This window comes from Pecten maximus, chromosome 5 (assembly GCF_902652985.1).
Source record: "Pecten maximus chromosome 5, xPecMax1.1, whole genome shotgun sequence".
NCBI classification, from domain to species: domain Eukaryota; kingdom Metazoa; phylum Mollusca; class Bivalvia; order Pectinida; family Pectinidae; genus Pecten; species Pecten maximus.
Window position 1 is genome coordinate 2492156 of NC_047019.1, and position 20498 is coordinate 2512653.

At 35.3% G+C, this 20498-nt stretch overlaps 1 protein-coding gene across 1 annotated transcript; it reads left to right on the plus strand.

Annotated features, from left to right (window-relative positions):
* The first annotated feature begins 742 nt into the window (after window positions 1-742).
* LOC117326841 (golgin subfamily A member 6-like protein 1) lies at window positions 743-18672 on the plus strand. The gene is made up of 9 exons (XM_033883613.1): window positions 743-831; window positions 1239-2260; window positions 7176-7398; window positions 9878-10258; window positions 11592-12095; window positions 12218-12589; window positions 13687-13873; window positions 14177-14516; window positions 14870-18672. The coding sequence occupies exons 2-9, from the start codon at window positions 1283-1285 to the stop codon at window positions 15092-15094; spliced, it is 3210 nt and encodes a 1069-aa protein (XP_033739504.1). The 5' UTR covers window positions 743-831; window positions 1239-1282; the 3' UTR covers window positions 15095-18672.
* The last annotated feature ends 1826 nt before the right edge of the window (window positions 18673-20498 follow it).

Below are 20498 nucleotides of genomic sequence, written 5' to 3' on the forward strand. Positions count from 1 at the left end.
TGGTGTATTTTTCAAAGTAAACAAGATATCCCAGCGGGATCTTTGCGCCAACAACTGAATGATCTATATCAATCAAATGAAAGGTCGATCTTTACTCTTCTTTTCCCTTCTTTAACCCTTCAAACTTCAAAGCATTTAATAAATATAACTTTTTTTTAAACATTTTATAGGAGCAACCTGCACTTGTCAAAATCCAAGATGGGTGCCTGTCAAGTCAATCTGTCATGTTGTTTTACCTCAGCATGCTACAGGTCTAATATCAAGTCCCTGAGATTGAGAAGAAGTTGTTAAAACGAAAAAGTTAATTATGAACAATCGTAACTAGGATAGTGCCAGAGCCCCACTGTCTAAATGTATATATTAGCATAATGGGCTAAGCAGTGTGTTAAACCTATCTAAAATTGTTCTTTAGCCGTATGCATCCCACATCTTGTTCATCTGGACTACTGCTACTTACAATTTGGTTACATTGGCCCAGGTTAAAGGTGTTTTTGCCATTGAAGCAATACCCTTTGCGGCGGACGACGCCATCTTGCCAAGGACAAATTGCTATAAGTTTCGTATAAAACTATTAGGATTATTATCTAATATTTCTTCAAATCAATTTTGTTTTTCTTTACAACCAGACTATATTATAGAACTAAATATATTAATAAAGTAGTTGTTTATTCTTTTAAAAAATATTTGTACGAAACTAATGTCATAGCCACTAGCTCTCGATCAGACTTCCTTGACAACTACATAACAAGTGCTTGGTCGCTGACTGTGAAACGGAATCCGGTGTCGAAGATATCGTATTCATGCATGATGTAAATGCACCGACAGCGAAAGGTAATGTGTTTTCTGTTATCTTAGTTTAATGTTGTCGAGGAGAAAATGGATAATATATTTGAGACTGTTTTGTTGGCGTACATGATCAGATAAATACCATTGATTACATGACCAATTAATGTATAATGCAGTATGTCTCTCGTAAGGCGATTGTGTGTCAATCAACAGTAAGTTGTATACTGACGGGTTAACCTGCTGTTGTGCATTTACCATGGACACATTTCATAGATTGTCCTCCAAGATATATATACATATTATATTAACCTAACATTTTTGAAGATCTGTAAATATCAAATTATCAAAAACAGTTTAATACACACTGTATGTCATAGTTTACTTGAAACAAATAAATTGTTAGGTACAGCAGGTTTACTTGTTTTGTAGCGATTTTTGTATTTTCTTTCCAGTTTGAGAGAACCTGTATGTCTTGCTGATTTAACCAGAAGGAAAAATGGCCTTGAAAATAAAAGGAATACCCACAATTTTTGGGGAAACTTTTGAGAAAAATGTCACCTTCTGTGTGGACACATCGGGAAGCATGTTTAAAGGCCTTGATGTGGTCAAAGAACACTTGGTTGAAACATTACTTAAACATGCACAGAAAAGCCAGCCAACATCATTTAATATAATAGAGTTTAACTCTGAGGTGACACAGTGGGCCGATAAGATGGTGAAGTGTAGTGCTGAAACAGTTGAAGTCGCTGCAGAATGGGTGAAAAGACTTAGTGCGAAAACAGGGACGAATACCCTTGATGCACTTCTGACTGCACTTGAGGACCGTGGTTGCGACGCTGTCTACCTTGTGACCGACGGACTGCCTGACCAACATCCTGTTGACATCCTTGACCAGGTGACAAATGCTGTGAGGGGACGTCCAATTCACTGTATCTACTTATGTGCTGAAGACACCATGGATACATCTGCGATAGAATTTTTAGAAGATTTGTCGGTTGAGTCATATGGGTCTTTCCACATTATTACCCTAACTCAACATGGCTGTGTAGAGCGTATCACTCCGATCTACAGAGCGGATCATGCTCATGAGCGTATCATCAGGACTTTAAACGGAACAATACACAACCACGCAAAACAGTGTACAGTAGCTACCACGCTAAAAGTAGACCCTGAAGAATCTCTCGCTCTTACACCTCGTGTTTCCTTCTTTAATCAATACGCAGGGTATCCTTGTAACCCCCATGTGCACCCGGCATGGGGAAGTTGGTTTATGCAGCCATATCGATATTACTTTCCAAATGGATGGAGTCGGTATCGCCCTGCACGAGGATGGCTAAAGTCACAGGAAGCAATGCATGATCACATTGAGAACGCGGGTGTATCTCCTGCCGCTGGAGCCCTAATAATTGGCAAAAAAGTTCTGGCTCGTCGAATCGATGATGGCTATTTCTACCTTGGAACAATCAAGAGCCAGGTATGCATTTCAACTTTTTAAAATTATGGTAAAATGTGAAGAACGTTTAGCATAAAAATCTCTATGAATACATAATAAGAATTCCAAAATAATTTTTTGTTTAACAAATTTTGAAGAACTTTAAGTCAGAAATAAAAACTACTAATGCAATAAGAATCCAACTAAAAGTCAGAAAAAATGATTTTGGAATTTTTATTATGTCTTCATAGAGATTTTTATCTGATATGTGTAGTTATATTGAAAAGATACTTTACTTAACCTGTAATTGCAAATTATGAAAATGACATCCAAGTAATCCATCGGAACAAAATTGTAGAGGGGGCTTATTACGAAATGTAGGCCTGGTTCCTAAAGACATGATAGAAATGGGAGGGCCTTATTGCCGGTCAAGTACAGTATACACAAGGTTATAAACAAACTGAGTTTTCTTTCAGTAGGACACATTCTATCGTAAAAGTGGTATACGACATTTAAGGATTGGAACGTTGCATCCAGTTGCTCTTGAGACATATTTAATGAACTTACATCTCAGTCAACACATTTTTCCTGATAAATTCAAGAGGTACAAGTCTTCAGGTACTAGAACTTGTGCAAGTGTTATAAATTCTGTTAAAAGACATAGTCCATCATTAGATGATGACCAAATAGTATTATAAAGACCAAAGTACTATTATGCAACACTTCTACCATAAAACAAAACAAAATTAGCATGATTTAATTGAAATATTAAGTTTGTCTTTGAATTCAAAATTTATTATAAAAACACTCTGCCAACTGCGCGGTAGAATAATGACTAGACTGTGTTCTCTGTTTGTCTCCCACTAAGATACAAATTGAACAGCCATCTTTACTAAATATATTACAGAGTTGGTTATGTCCTTGATATGTGCTCTACAACTGATTTAAAGGTGATGCTTCATTTATTGAATATTTACTGAAAGTTCTTGTTGATGGATTGAACTTCCTTGCATTTATAATTGAATGGAGGTGTTAATTCGACCGCCCATCTAACACAACGGAACTTGATATAAATGCTTGATTTCCTTTCCTGCAAACTAAACATATTGAGTTTTTTTTCTCCACATACCAGGTAGGCCTAATGTACGTGTATGTTTAACTGGTCAAATTCATGGACAAATGAAACAGATTAAATTTGGTAGTTTCATTGAGTCCAACATGAGTAGAGATTGAAATATTGATGGTAAATTCATGCAAGGAAGCTTGATGATTATGAGTATGAATGGAATGATATGTGGCAAAACAAATCAATATCCATAAATAATCAATAACAATTAGCATAGCTAGAAACCATGGCAATATGCTAACAATATATATATATCAATAAGTATGACACATCTTATTCAACAATGATAGCTGGTTGCCATAGCAATCCTGATGCTGCTATTGTGTCATCCATTCAGTAATTTTGTAATTAAGTGTAACATGAAAATCATATACAGAAAATTGCTCCCCATGATTTGGTGAAATTGGTAATTAAAAGGTTGTACGTACATGTATTTCAATATTGAACTTTAAAAAAAGCTAATTGTTTAATGTTCTTAAATTAGAGATCATGCTTTGTGAAACTTACAATTAGTATTTTAAAGTTGTATTTGATAATCATATGACTTTTGAGCATGGAGTAATTACCCTTGGACATTTCTCCCTAGTGGTGTCATGGTTAGAGTTGGTGTATCTATACAATAATTACCCTTGGACATTACTCCCTAGTGGTGTCATGGTTAGAGTTGGTGTATCTTTACAATAATTACCCTTGGACATTACTCCCTAGTGGTGTCATGGTATAGAGTTGGTGTATCTATACAATAATTACGTATACCCTTGGACATTACTCCCTAGTGGTGTCATGGTTAGAGTTGGTGTATCTATACAATAATTACCCTTGGACATTGCTCCCTAGTGGTGTCATGGTTACAGTTGGTGTATCTATACAATAAATACCCTTGGACATTACTCCCTAGTGGTGTCATGGTTACAGTTGGTGTATCTTTACAATAATTACCCTTGGACATTACTCCCTAGTGGTGTCATGGTTACAGTTGGTGTATCTATACAATAATTACCCTTGGGACATTACTCCCTAGTGGTGTCATGGTTACAGTTGGTGTATCTTTACAATAATTACCCTTGGACATTACTCCCTAGTGGTGTCATGGTAAAGAGTTTGTTTATCTATACAATAATTACCCTTGGACATTACTCCCTAGTGGTGTCATGGTTACAGTTGGTGTATCTTTACAATAATTACCCTTGGACATTACTCCCTAGTGGTGTCATGGTAAAGAGTTGGTGTATCTAGTAGGATACAACAATTACCCTTGGACATTGCTCCCTAGTGGTGTCACGGTAAAGAGTTGGTGTATCTAGTAGGATACAACAATTACCCTTGGACATTGCTCCCTAGTGGTGTCACGGTAAAGAGTTGGTGTATCTAGTAGGATACAACAATTACCCTTGGACATTACTCCCTAGTGGTGTCATGGTAAAGAGTTGGTGTATCTATACAACAATTACCCTTGGACATTACTCCCTAGTGGTGTCATGGTAAAGAGTTGGTGTATCTATACAATAATTACCCTTGGACATTACTCCCTAGTGGTGTCATGGTTACAGTTGGTGTATCTATACAATAATTACCCTTGGACATTACTCCCTAGTGGTGTCATGGTATAGAGTTGGTGTATCTATACAATAATTACCCTTGGACATTGCTCCCTAGTGGTGTCATGGTTACAGTTGGTGTATCTATACAATAATTACCCTTGGACATTACTCCCTAGTGGTGTCATGGTAAAGAGTTGGTTTATCTATACAACAATTACCCTTGGACATTACTCCCTAGTGGTGTCATGGTTACAGTTGGTGTATCTATACAATAATTACCCTTGGACATTACTCCCTAGTGGTGTCATGGTAAAGAGTTGGTTTATCTATACAACAATTACCCTTGGACATTACTCCCTAGTGGTGTCATGGTTACAGTTGGTGTATCTATGCAATAATGACCCTTGGACATTACTCCCTAGTGGTGTCATGGTTACAGTTGGTGTATCTATACAATAATTACCCTTGGACATTACTCCCTAGTGGTGTCATGGTTACAGTTGGTGTATCTATACAATAATTACCCTTGGACATTACTCCCTAGTGGTGTCATGGTAAAGAGTTGGTGTATCTATACAATAATTACCCTTGGACATAATTTACTCCCTAGTGGTGTCATGGTAAAGAGTTGGTGTATCTAGTAGGATACAACAATTACCCTTGGACATTGCTCCCTAGTGGTGTCATGGTAAAGAGTTGGTGTATCTAGTAGGATACAACAATTACCCTTGGACATTGCTCCCTAGTGGTGTCACGGTAAAGAGTTGGTGTATCTAGTAGGATACAACAATTACCCTTGGACATTGCTCCCTAGTGGTGTCATGGTTACCGTTGGTGTATCTATACAATAATTACCCTTGGACATTTCTCCCTAGTGGTGTCATGGTTACAGTTGGTGTATCTATACAATAATTACCCTTGGACATTACTCCCTAGTGGTGTCATGGTAAAGAGTTGGTGTATCTAGTAGGATACAACAATTACCCTTGGACATTGCTCCCTAGTGGTGTCATGGTTACCGTTGGTGTATCTATACAATAATTACCCTTGGACATTTCTCCCTAGTGGTGTCATGGTTACAGTTGGTGTATCTATACAATAAATACCCTTGGACATTACTCCCTAGTCTGATGGAGCAAGATCAGGTGAATAAGGAGGATGGTCAATTAATTTAAAGCCACAATCGCAAATAACAGCCATGGCAAGGACAGACTCTTTCACTCTAACCAATTTTGTCCATTTTGCAAAAGCCGCTTGTCTTGTTTACTTAAGAGTGCAACCTCGTCGATATAAACTACCGGGTAACCATTTATGAGACCAGTCGTTGGGTACACGGCCCTATATAGTCAGAGAATAGAAGGACTTAGAAAGAATACCCTTAAGTTCCTCCTTCAATACGAGGCTCACGACTTATCAGTCATCTCTCAACTAATGTACAATATATTCTGGTGAAGGCTGACTCTATAAAAAACAATATGACAGTACATACCTACTGTCTACTAATCCTGATCAATTGCATTAGAAAAACCTTAAACTTTAATTATCTATATTATGATGAAATTTTTTTCAAAAAATTTAAAGGTTTTTATATAGAAGGATTTACGATATACAGATGAAAATTTCATTTTGTTTTTGACCTTCTGAACAAACTAAATTGTCTCGATATAAGCACAGTCTTTATTTATATAATTATATACATGTATCAATTTTTTTCTGCGAAAGAGGGTGGGTGTTCTTAATTACAGTCCATATCAAGACATACTTACCTTACTGATATGTCAATACAGTCAGATACCTCTTTAATAACTGATGCTGGTTTCTAAAGAATCAATTTCATCTATTTTTCCAATTTTTTTTGTAAAGCTCACCCCTTTTGTATGTTAATTTTAGTAAGCATCATTACAGCATCAGAAAATGGGCTGCTTAAAGTTTAAAAAATATTAGTATCCCCCAATGTATATCAATGACTATCCAAATTTTAAATTCAGCATACTACATTTTTGAAGTTTTTTTTTAAATTGTATATTTCATAATTACGAAATGTGAAAAAAATTCCATTGATACAATCTATTCTCAAATAAGCACCATCTCCAAACACATTTTTTTTTTCATTTTTAAGTTTGGGAAGAGCATATTTGTGAACCATATTTTGGTAACTGTTTTAAAATTGAAGACTCTGTATAATTTCATACAGGGCTAATTTTTGCTGGCAGTTTTTTTTTTTTGCAGGTAAATATGGTACATATTTGATGAAATTTTTGTTTATTAATATTTTTTTCGCTTATTTCAGATTTTGGCTGATAAATTCCTTGTAGCATTTGGTCCGTGTAAACAAGGAAAATACAAAGAGACTACCTATCAGGATACGTTTGTTTATGACCTGGTGGATTACGATGATGCTAAACGCCATACCGTCATAACTTCTGACAAAGTGCTGGCCCCTTGGGAACCCAAAGGAGAGAGATTTGGGCCGGGCATTGTCATAGAGGGGCATGAAAAAAGGGATTCTGACGGTATGTGGAGAATTTATTTGATGTATTCACTAGGCCTTACTTTTTGATATCTGACTTATTTCCATTTTAACCTTGACTGTTTCTTAGTTAAGGAGTTACAGGACTGTTCAGAATTTATCCATAATTTCGTATAAGAAAATAAATTTGTTAGGATCATATTGCATGGATTCCATGTTTCATTTATTTACATATATGTAAAGCATGAAATTTAACCCCAATAAAAATACATTCTTCAGCAGATAGATATCTCAATATCATTGGGAATTGACTGAATTTTTATCAAAACCAGGATTTAGAAAGTTAGAACACTTTCTGTTAATGCTGTAGTAAATGAAAATTATTTCCCGACATTGAGCTATGATTTTTATATGACTTTTCAATAAAAATTGAGTTCTGTACATCATTTTCAAACTTTTGATAATTGTGAGCCCCATTCCAAAAAAAAATACCATCAAGTTCTCAAAATGTTGATGAGGACATATTGATAAAAACATATACTGTACTGAAATGTTACAGTGCAATTGAAATATCAGATTTGTAACTTTTGTGTTGTTGCTGGCAATTTGCATTGTGTAATTGTTTTAGATATCAATTTTGAATTACATATTTTACATAATTTCAAAGTTTATAGATAGATCAAACTTCAAAGATTTTACCATTTTATAAATCAAATATGAAAAGAAAGCAACACAAATGTTTAAATAGGTAGTGTAAAAATTGTGATGATCGATTCATGGTTATGGAAGTGCTGTGTAGTCCAGTATATGATTAGAGCTTTTGTGGCTGTGTGGTCGCGTGTCACGTTGAGCAGAGTCGACACTTGTATGGGTGATAGCTCTGTTGTTAGCATCTAGTGCATGTTACAGAGTTACTATTAAATATATTTAATTGAATTTGAAATGTCTCAAAACTAAAAAGAGTCTTGATAAAGCAACAATTAAATTAAATTTTCATGTGCAATAAATTGCATATTTAGCTTCTTAGTTTAGTTTTATTCTCTATCAATTTTAAACTATATCTTCCCACTTATCACTTTTGTTGTGACAGTCATAAATAAATATGTAGCCATTATCTCTAATTTTCAGTACAGAGATAGTTCTAAATAATGAATAAGTACACATAGAGATATTGATCCAATTGATCACTGTATGTTTCTTGTGACCATGGTCCCTGACGGAGTGTTTGGCAATGTCAATAAACTTATATACATACAGAGGACGGGGCTATGATTACTCGTATAATCTTGTGAAATCAATATCAGTCTTCTTTTACTTGTTCTCTGTTATATATTTGGAGCACAAGCAAGTCACGTTTTAACCATTCTGTATTTTAAATCACTTTCAGAAGGGCCAAAGAATTTTTAGCATGCTAGTTTAAATGGCATGCGGCAGGAGTTTTAAACATTCAATACTCTTTGTGCTTGGTCTGTGATTCTTTAAAATCCATATTTACTTACCTGACTGAATAGAATTTATCCTTCCAATTATTTTGAGTCTGAGTCTAAATTTGATATTTCGAATTAACTCAGGCAGTTTAAATATCCTTGAGAATAAATAACATTTTATGTTTTGCATGGCAATATATATAATTATAATCACTTTTCCTTTTGCACGTTATGTTTTGTTTCTTCTTGACAGATTAACTGGTATAAGTAATCCTAACAATATTTCTATTTGTCTGGTAATAAGCTTAAGCCCGTCCAAGTGTAGTACAGTTCAATGAAATTGCCAGTAAATTGTTTAATTGTCCTGCCTTAAAGCTGACTCCTGTAAATGATTATGTGCTCGGTTTATTACAGGGTATATATACAATAGCTCTTTGTAAGGTTTTTAAATTCAACATCATCTGTTAAAAACTAAACAAAGAGCAGGTATAGATTCAGCATGTTTGGTAAACTCTTACTAATGTTAATAAAACAGGTGGTTTTAAGAGTATTTTTACTGTATTTTTATCCTAAAAACAGCCCCATCCCTTAGTGTAAAAGTTTAGTACCAGGTATTAAAAGTTGGGCAGTGCTTGTTTGTGAACTATTTTTAGCTTGCCGTTTCAAAATTGACAATTCTGCAAAAATGAAGATCGGGGTTTATTTGTAATAGGGGCTTTTATACGGAACATGATATCCTATTAAATATGTTTTGATATTTTCTATCACAATAAAGATATCTTCATCCCACAACAGAATTATGTTTGTTTGTTTGCTGGTCATTTTGACTTAAGCTGTTGACAGGGTGATAGACCGAGCATAGGGTCGCCTTGTAGTAGCTATAGTGCTATCTCACTGGACACAGGAAGCTGGTTTAATGCTCTCCACGGAAATGGTGGTAAATTAAGTGTATCGCTGGGCCAACTATAGGAGATAATCTTCCTCAGCTTTCATGAGAAACAATATTTCCATCCCAAGTAGGGATTGCCTCAATACTAAATATATATATATTAATAGGTGAGGAGTTAAACTTTTTGTTTTATTTGTACATCATAGGTCCAGACGATCAACAGATCACAGTCACATTCTCTAATGGACGTACAGAGCGGGTATCCTCTGACACAGCCTTATGGGTTCCAGAAGAGGTATACGAACGCCTCGTTCTAGAACTGAAGATGCCTCGGGAGGCAAGGGAGACCCTTCAGACCAACCCACACTACCCCTTGGAGAATCTGCCCGGCTATCCTACGTCTGGCCCCCATGCTGAGCCCCGCGTGTACGAGCAGCCTCACCCAGTGACAATAGATGTGGCCAGTACAGTAGGAAGTCTATCCTGGCAGTATCCCTACACTCCAGATTACCCAGTACAACTAAAGGGGAAACAGTCCCTCGTTAAATCTGCTGTCAGCAGCAATGATATGAATCAACTTGTACCAGGTAAATATATGTCAAAATATTTATTTCGCATAACATTATAGATTCTAATTTTAATTCCAAAATAATTGAAATATGATTTGAGAACTTTTTGAAGGGAACAAGGTTTTTAGGTCATCTGAGTTTAGTCATCTGTCGGAGGTACCAAAGTTTTAATGTCATCTCACTGGAAGGGTCAGGAGGACCTTTATTCATTGTGCTTCGTCCGTCTGCATCTGTCGACATCGCCGTGTGTAAACTTTCACATTTCAAACTTCTTCACAAGTTCTACTGTTGAGATTCAGCTCTTACTTACCTGGACTGATCTTGAGATGGTCTTGACCAAATGTTGTTATTTTTCGGGTCAGTCCAAAATCCAAGATGGCCACCGCCATGGCAGCCATCTTGAAAAACACATTTTAAACTACTTCTCCAGTTTCACTGGTGCCATTGAGCTGGAAATTGTGAGGATGTTAAGAAAGTGAAACTAACAAAGTGCTGTTATTATTCAGCCTTGATAAAACTATGACATGGCAGCCAATGTGACCATTTTGTAACATGATTGCCCAATCATGGTTTTCCTGAACAACACTTATTTCAAACTTCTTCTTAATTTCTACCAATGAGATTCAGCTCTAACTTACCTGAATGATCCAAAGATAGTCCTGACAAAGTGTTGTTATTTTTTGGGTTGGTTCGAAATCCAAGATGCCCGCCATGGCAGCCATCTTGAAAAAGACATTCTAAACTTCTTCTCCAGTTCCACCGGTGCCTTTGGAAATTGTGAGGATGTTAAGAAAGCAAAGTGTTGTTATTATAAAGCCTTGTAAAAACTTTGACATGGCAGCCACGCACTGCAGCCATTTTGTAACACGATTGCTCAATCATGGTTTTTCCGGAACAACAATTATTTCAAACTTCTTCTCAAGTTGAGCCAGTGGCATTCAGCTCTTACTTACCAGAAATGATCCTGAGATGGTCCTGACCAAGTATTGTTATTTTTCGGGTTGGTCCCAAAATTGAAGATGGCCCCCATGGTCAACAGTACAATATAATGTACCACTATACTTGCTACAATAGAACAAGGGTTTTAGAATCAGATGACCATTAAGGCCCATATTATCTGCCTTTGATTTGAATAAAATATATAAATTCAAACAACTTATATATTAAATAGCTCCTTGTTCCATTTAACTACATGTATTCTTAACCTTGAGCAAAATGAATTTTGAAATCTTCATAGAAGTGTAATCATCATGAAAACTTCAACATCAGTCTTCTTAAGAAGTAAAAAGATTTCTGGTTGAAAATGAAAACTAATCAATTTTAATCATTTAATTATTTGTTTCTGGTTTAGGCACAGATATGACCAGAGGACAACTGAATGAAAAAATCACATCACAACTCATGGAACATAAGTTAACTATAGCTGAAAAACAGAATGAGGAAAAAGCTGCACAAGAGGAGAAATCATTGGATGTGGAAAAGAAAGAATACAGCAATGAAAAACAATTGATGGAAGAAAGTGAGAAAGCACTGATCAGGGCTCAACAGAGGGAGAGAACGGAAGAAGAACTGGCAATGAGGATTCATCTATTGGAAAGGGAGCTGGAATTGGAACGAATGAAAGAACTAAGACGACAAGAGGAGAAAGATTTAGAGTTAAAACAACAGATGGAGATTGATCAACAAGAATTGGAAAAACAAATGGAAAGAGAAAGCTTACTGAGGAAGAGAGAGAAACAAGAAGAGAACTTGCTACGAAAGTCGGTATCATTTAAAGATGACATTTTGGTGGAGGATCTCGACAAGTCAGCTGAGGAAGAAGTCAAAGACCGAAAGATGGAGGAAACACAAGCAGGTAATTCCTTCCTTCCTTCCTTCCTTCCTTCCTTCCTTCCTTCCTTCCTTCCTTCCTTCCTTCCTTCCTTCTTGAAAGGGACACATTTGAATAATAATATTAATATCAATTTCTATTTGTAGATATGCCTCCTCAACCCCAGGAAAATTTTGATTATAAATTCTTTGGTGGTGAATATAACAATTTCGCTGAAAATGTCCATAAATGCCATCCAAGACGTCGCAGGGGATCTCCGACAAGACGCTCCCATTCCCCACGCCAAAGATCACTGTCCCCTCCCAGAAGAAACCGATCTCCTGCCAGGGATTTCAATGTAATCTATCGTCGCCCAGGATCTGCAAAGAGGAGCCAGAATAAAGCCCCATGGATAAAATACTGGGGCAGTGATAGCGCCCCAGAGATGATTGGTCCTAACAAGCCAGGCCCCTTTAGGGAAACAGCTCTTCAAGCTCCCTTAGAGGCCAAAGACCACAGCAGAACACCGCCCTATAGTGGTAAGTGTTACCACAGTTATCCTGTAATAACCCACTGAGGAAGGTGATTTTTTTTAAAACTCACCTGCCCAAAGGCCTGCTGTCGAGTGGCATTCATTGTCCGGCCATCGTCTGGCCATCCATCCATCCAGCGTCAATTTTTCCATTTAAACAACTTCTTCTCAATAATAAAAGGCCCATAGATCTAGTATTAGGCATGACGTATGCTGGGATGAAGGGCTACAAAATTTGTTCTAATGAATGAAGTTGACCTTTCATTCAAGGTCACAGGGTACAAAATAGTCTGAAATGTTTAAACTACTTCTCAATAACCAAGAGGCCCAGGTAACTGATATTGGGTCTGTAGCATGCTGGTGTGAAGGGCTACCATGTGTGTTCTAATGAATGACCTTGACCTACATTCAAGGTCACAGGGGTCAATAGACTCAAATCTTTAAACAACTTATCAATAACCAAGAGGCCCAGGGACTGTACATTTGTCTGCAAAGTGCTGGGGTAACAGGCTGTCAAGTTGTTTTTTTTAATGAATTATCTTGACCTTCAATCAAGTCACAGGAGTCAAATAAGGATGAAATATTCAAACAGCTTCTTCTCCATGAGACCCATATTGATATTAATATTGGGTCTGTAGCATGCTTGCTTGAAATTTGTTCAAATAAATGAACTAGACCTTCATTCAAGATCACATGGGTCAAAAAGACTAAAATATTTCTATGACTTATTTTCAATAACCAATAGGCCCAGAGACCTGATATTGAGCTTGTAGCATGCTTGGGTGAAGGACTTAGGAAGTTTGTTCAAATGAATGACCTTGACCATAATTTAAGTTTGAAAGAGAAAAATTGGCAAAGATATTTGAAAAACACTTTTCAAATAACTGTGATACCCTGAGATGTTATATCTGGTCTCTGATACACTTGTTCCTAATTGTGGGTAAAGGTTTTTTGCATTAATAGCGACTCTTAAAATTTGAAAGCTTTTAAATTCAGCTTTAATGATAAAAGCTTCATTACACATTGTTAGAATGACCTTCCCTCCTCCTGCAGGAAACCTTATCTCACTTGTTTTATTCTGAATAAATATGATATTACTTACAGTTGAATGGGCAAACTCTGCTTTCAAGTATGTTGATCCATACGCAAAACATTGCCATACGTCGAGTGTGGAGACGTTACTGAAACCCCCAAAACTCCAGAATGGAATGTTCCCACCTCACCGCCCTTCCCAGCCCGTCACACGTACCATGTCAGCTGATGCCAAGGAGGAAGCTAGGAGGGAGTTCAGGTTAGTGTCAAAATTTAGATTAATCTCTTGTTTTTTTTATTGTGGTTTGAAATCCATGGCAGTATCTTTAAATGACTAGGGTATGATTCCCTCAGACATGGAAAGGTATGAGGTCAGCTGACCGAAAACTTTTTTTCTCCGGGTTCTCCATTTCCCTCCAACATTGGTTAAGACCCCGTTTCAACATAGAGTGATAATCATAACTTGTGTTTATAGATGATTTATAAATGTAAATAAAGATAAAATAGACAAAGTTAAAAAAATAATGTATAATTTTAGCACTTTGTTGAATTAAAATTTCAGGAGGAAGAAAGTTGTCCAGCGACAGGTCGACTGGAATCAACGACTGTATCAACAGGATAGAATGAAGGAGTTAATGCAGGATAACCATAGGGAACGCATCGTCGCTCAAATGGAACATGACCGCCAACGTCAGATCAACGAGGAAAGGATGGTCCATCAGTCGAGAGAAGCTAAAAAACAGATAAGTGCGGAACTTAGGTCAAAACGTGAGGAAGTTAAAAAACAGCAGGAAGAACTACGAATTAAAAGAATCGCAGCAATGAGAGAAAGAAGAGAGAATAGAGAAACAGAACATATAAAGAAAGAGCAGGAGACCATAACTATATCAGAACAAAGACAGGTACATTGTGAATTTAATGGTTTTTCCATCTTGAAGAAAAAATTGAGCGTTTGTAATTATTGTAATCAAAATTTATTTATTTTGAATATTAGCACTTGCACAATAATATGTACAACCTCTTCAAGTTAAAATTTGTGAATACACCGTAATAGATTTGCATACAGTATATGCGTTTATTTTCTCGTTATATGAATAAAGCTAAAAATATTTCAGCAAAACATCTATTGGCAGTAACTATATATATATAAAGTGTAGAAATATTACTGTTGATTTCACAAAATCAACAGTTTTAGAGGCAAACACAAACAATCGAAATGATTTCTTACAAATATTTTTTTTTTCTATTTTCACAGCAAGTACGGGTGCAGAATTCCCAAAAGCGATGGGACGAGCATCAGCAACGTATTCAAGTTGAGGAAATTCAAAATAGGCAGCATCATTCACAGGTTCTCAATGCCAAGCTGAACAGGATTGAACACTTCCGGAATCTGGAGAACGAGGGACAACAAAGAAAAGATTTGCGCTTAGCTGTCTCAGAGCAACACCTAGCAAACTATCGCTCACAGGTTTTACCGTGAAGCTCATGAGTTCATTACTGTTATTGTTTTTTAGTCATTTGTAATTTGTAAATGTAGTATTCTTTATAGCAGAAGTAAAAATACTGCTTGCTCAATGTTCAACTGGAGGACTTTTGTTTAGATGGGTGACGGTGTACCTGAGTTTCATATCCACCTGTTCTATACATAATTGTTTCACATTAACACCCATCTCCCTTTGATAGCTAGTCAACGTTTCATGTATGTATAGGCCTATATCATTCTGCTTCAATTAGTGAACGAGAACCTTCCAAAAAAATCATGTAATTTGCACACCTGTAATATTTGCACAGGTACTTTTTGTGAATTGACCATTTTTTTCTGTAAAAAAAAATTGAAAACGTCAATACATGTACCTATGTATTTTGCACACCGATAGCTTTAAATCTTAATTCAGTATGAGAAATTGTGCAAATTACATGGGTTTTTTTTATGGTATATATGTCAGTTTTCTGTAAAAAATTGTTATATGTTCATGTCACAGAAATGAATGTAATATTTATCTACCATACTAGTTTATAAAACAGTGCTTTAGATTTAAAACTGTTTCTCAGAATCTCATTTTTGGGAAAGAAAAAAATGTATGTGTTTTTTGTCCATATAATGATGATAATTAATTCTTTAGTGGTATATGAAATATCAAAAATGTAGTTAAGAGTCTGTTAAGCAAACAGCAATTCCATCAAACAAGGCCCTGATGGAGTAATCTTGAATATTAAATGTGTGATTGTTCTGTTGTGTTAATAATTGTTTCCTGAGAAATATCCAAAACCTACAGACATAATAAGTTATACATATGTATCCCTATTTACCGGTATATAAATTTAAGTTTTAACCTGTGCCAACATGTAGGTAAAGTCATATATTTTAAAAGACTAAATCATGCCTTAATTTGAGATAAATTCTTGACTTTTCTACCTCAGGGAAAAAATTGAAGTTAATCAATTCTTTACTTCAAATGTATTTCAATATAATTGTATGAATTCAAATTAGTATATTGTAGTGCATTTGGAGAATTTGAATATAAACAGAGATTCTGACACATAAGATTGAGATTATAGTTGAAATTTGATGTTATATGGGTTAACTAGGTTTTGAAGATGTGAGATAATTACTTTTAAATGTTTAAGTGTTTAAAGAGTTAGTGCTTTATACATGGTTGGTAACAATGGTAGAATGTCTGTTATGAATACCTGTCAACGTGTAACTATATTATGGCAGAATTTCTATGTGTTTCAGACACATGTGCTGTAACTTAATGGTTCCGTCCCCTTGTCACACGGCTACATGTGCTCCGAACTAACCTTTCCACATTTTGTGATTGAGAAACTATACACCAATTATGATTTGTTGTGGATTTTTTTTATGTATTTTGCTTTATTGTGCTATGTAAATATGCCAATTTAGAAGAAGAATGATGACAAGCCTGATGTAGAACTTCAGCAATTTTATATTAATATGGAAAGGAATGGATCTTATACTTGAACTTAAAACTGTCATAGAAAGAGGTGTTATATAGGTAATATAGGTAAAGTTGGAAGGGGTGTAAAGGATTCTAACAGAAATACTTCATCATCAAATTCTCATAGAAAGATATCAGGTTCTACTGCCCGCCCCTTGTATCTGTCCCCTCACCTCCATATCCCCCTACCCAGAATCTGATGTATATATTGTATTACATTAAACACATGTACCACATATTAAATACTACAGTACAGTTGTTAAGATTTAAGGATACAATAATTATTTTTTCATGTCCATTCTATATTTTTTTTATTAATTACTGTGTAGATGACATTTTCTGAATAACATTTAACAGTTTCACTTTGAGGTTTTTATGCTCAGTCTCCATTCCTACAATCTTGAATATCTTTATTTTGTTGCTTTAATCAGAGTTATCTCCCCTTTTTAAAGAAAAATCTTTGCAATTTTTGTTTACCATGAGTCGTATCAATGATGACCTAGATATTCAGTTCTTGTTTTTTGTTTTTGTTTTTGTTTTGAATTAACAACAATTATCTAGATTAACTTGGAAAAAAACAAGCCAAGCTGGTTTCTTATGTAGTAGTCATGGGAAATATTGTTTGGAAAGGAGGTGAAAATAGTTCATGTAGTGTGGTACCCCTAATTAGCTGATGTTCATCAAAGTTTTTTAATTGTTAAAACAAATGTATATATTGTCCCCTTCCCACTTGTGTTTCTTTTCTTTATAAAACTATGTCACCTTGTCTAAGTCAAGTCAAATGACACATCCCTGTATCACAGCATTACAGCAATTTAATCAATAATGGCACTAATATATTTGAATGAAAACAACTCCTTTAGCTCATTAAAATAATCATTGTTTAAGAATCCGGAATCTGTTAATTCTTACTACATTTTATTTTCAAAGTTGATTAATTTGAACAGATTTTTTTTTTTTTTATATTTCATGATTATATTAAATAAGAATAAATTTAATTCTACAATTAATTTAATTTGTTAGAAAATAACAATTGGATATGAATTTAGTTACTATGAATTAAGTACATTTTTTTGTATTGTCATCATTTTTCATTTCTTACATGTCATATTTTTAATTAACACATTTGATTTGTCATCAGTTTATTAGTATAATTTTAAGAAATATTGCATTTCATTGTATGTAGTTGTGTAATTTTGTCTGGTCAGAAAAATGGGTAATTATTTTTGTAAGATAGATGTGTGGTTGTATATATATATACTGATATCCTGGGTCACTTTTTCATCCTCTACCACCACGAACCATTCTGGACATTTACATTTGTACTTCCTTTGGGTTAGAGACTATTTTAGCTAGATGAGATTCCATGTACTGTAGTTTATTTCCGATTTTAAGCTTCTGATCCAATTCTGTAATCATGTTAGCATTGACATGTCTTATAAGCATATGGCTAATAGATGTACATGAATTCATTTTCCCCAACATATACGTGTACATGTACACATATATATACACTGGAAAAAAAATACCCAGGGGTAAAATATTAACAAACAAGAATTTATTAAAAATTCCTTGAATTTAACTCAGCCAAACCAAATATTAGAGTTTAAAATAATGGAAGCCTTAGGAAACAACTACCATAGTATGTATAATGTCTGTGGTAAAACATGATAGCTGTTAAATGAGAATTTTCTTGTTAACCGATTAATCTGTCATACAGGCCAGATGGACCTTTTGTTTACAATAATATGTGACCCCTTCATTCTATTTTTAGCTTTATTACTTCTAGTTACGATATTCGCTTATGCCTAAATCAAAATATTTCTTTTGTTTAGCTTGAAAATTTTAAATGATTGAACACATTACATGTGATAGACTTTTTAGTGGTATCAACATTTACTATCTCTGATGTAAGGAGAGGTTTTATTTCATGCAATATTATTCTATGTAGTGATGTAAACTTACCAAACTGTGATAAAACAAATACTGCGTATATAAATGTGATCAATGTCTCTGGATTATTTACTAGATGAGTCAACTTTTTTATAGCAGCTATAGTGACCAATAAAAGATCCATCTCTATGGAGAATATAATCATGTTGCTGTTTTTAGTTTAAACACTTCAGTTCAGATTTATATACATTTTATGATGTTCAGCTTATGGTAAGGCGCGATAACTTATTGGAAACCTGTGAGGGGCCTGTTCATCTGAACAACTTTGATCCAACAGTTTGGACCATGACCTTGCTTCATGAGTTGCTAATCTACTTTTTTACGTCATTTGCCTGAAGAACAAGTTAGCTCAGATGCAGTGATATGCTTCCAGCATCTGTAGTCCGTCAAGTTTCAACTTTTTCATTCATATGACTGGCTTCTTCAAAATAACCCAAGAGACCCAGAGAGTGGATATTTATTCATAGCATGTTAGGGTGAAAAAGCTATCAAGTACGTTTGTTCAAATAAATGACCTAGGTCTACTTCCAAGGTCACAGGGGTCAAACCATTATGTTAATATCCTTAAAGGACTAATTATCCTTAACCTAGAGGTAGAGTCCTGATAGCTTGGCCAGTAGCATGCTGGGGTGAAGAAATATGAATTTTATACAAGTGAGTGACCTAGACCTACTTTCAAGGTCACAGGGGTTCAAATAAGTTAAAACTTAACAAAATCTTCTCATAAACCTGTATATTTGATAGTGGACCTGTAGTATGCACGGATGACTCGGGAAGATGTACTCAAAATTATTTAAGCTGTAGGTTTAGGTATTAGTTTTACTTATTGTGTCTTTGATATATATTATATTGTATGAAAGATATTGCCTAGATAGGTATGACTAACCATAGGATGACTTACCTATAAGATAGTTCTTAGGGAAAGGGCTTAATATGAGTTTGATAACTTGTGCCCAATTCCCATGTATATATTAAGATACAATAAAATATGTTTAAATAAAAAAAATCAAATGGTTCTTACACTAGTTTGTAGGCTAGGACTTGTGTGTACATAAACATGTACATTGTACTTAAATCCCAGCTACCCATTACGACCAGAAGAACTGTTGCATCATTCATTCATCCATCCTAATACTATTATAGTGGCATTACTACTCCTCGTGAACTGATGAAAATAAATAGACAGTAGTAATGTTCATAAACAAAATTTGGGCCTTGTGACATTTAAAATGGTCACCATTTCTAGCTCGCCTTGGGTCGCCTTGGACAAATCCCAGGGGAACTATTGCTATAGCCCCAAAATTGGTGTCGGTAGACAGCTTGGTTAAAGTTTTTATAAAACTGTGTTGTGTTAATACTAATGAAGATACAGCTAAGTTATTTGAAATGTATGTTCCTCCTCACTAGACCATTCGATTGGTATTACATTTGCTGACCTGCTGACCTTCACTGTGACCTTTAACCTACCTTCAAATTAGAAAATGTCTGACATAAGTGCCCCCACTGCTACACAGTTTGGTGAGAATCACATCAGCAGTTCCTGAGATCAGCTAGTTACATTGCATCTGGACAGAACAGAACGGAATGGGACAGAATGGGACGGGATGGGACAGAATGGGACGGGATGGGACATGGACATGGGTAACACTGTATGGGCCGCATTTCATGGCGTGGTTTAAAAACTAATTCTGAATTTCAACGTTAACCAACTCATCAAGATATGCCTAACAACTCTTGATGAAATTTTCAGTTGTGCTTGGCACTAAGCTTTGGATTAGGTCCATAGAGGGTAATATTGAAATCCAAACCTGTGCCACACCAAAGTTAAAGTTGTCAAGATAACCGCCACCTTGATGTTATCACTACTTTTCCTGAATGGAAAGGTGGTATCAGACCTCCTTACATAAAACTCCCTAAATCCCCACAATCATTGATAACACACAGTTTCCGACCTCCTTACATAAAACTCCC

Coding starts and splice junctions, on each gene's coding strand:
- LOC117326841 (XM_033883613.1), top strand. CDS start 1,283: ATGGCCTTGAAAATAAAAGGAATACCCACAATTTTTGGGGAAACTTTT. Junction 7,399..9,877: donor TGAAAAAAGGGATTCTGACG/GTATGTGGAGAA, acceptor TGTACATCATAG/GTCCAGACGATCAACAGATC. Junction 10,259..11,591: donor TATGAATCAACTTGTACCAG/GTAAATATATGT, acceptor TTTCTGGTTTAG/GCACAGATATGACCAGAGGA.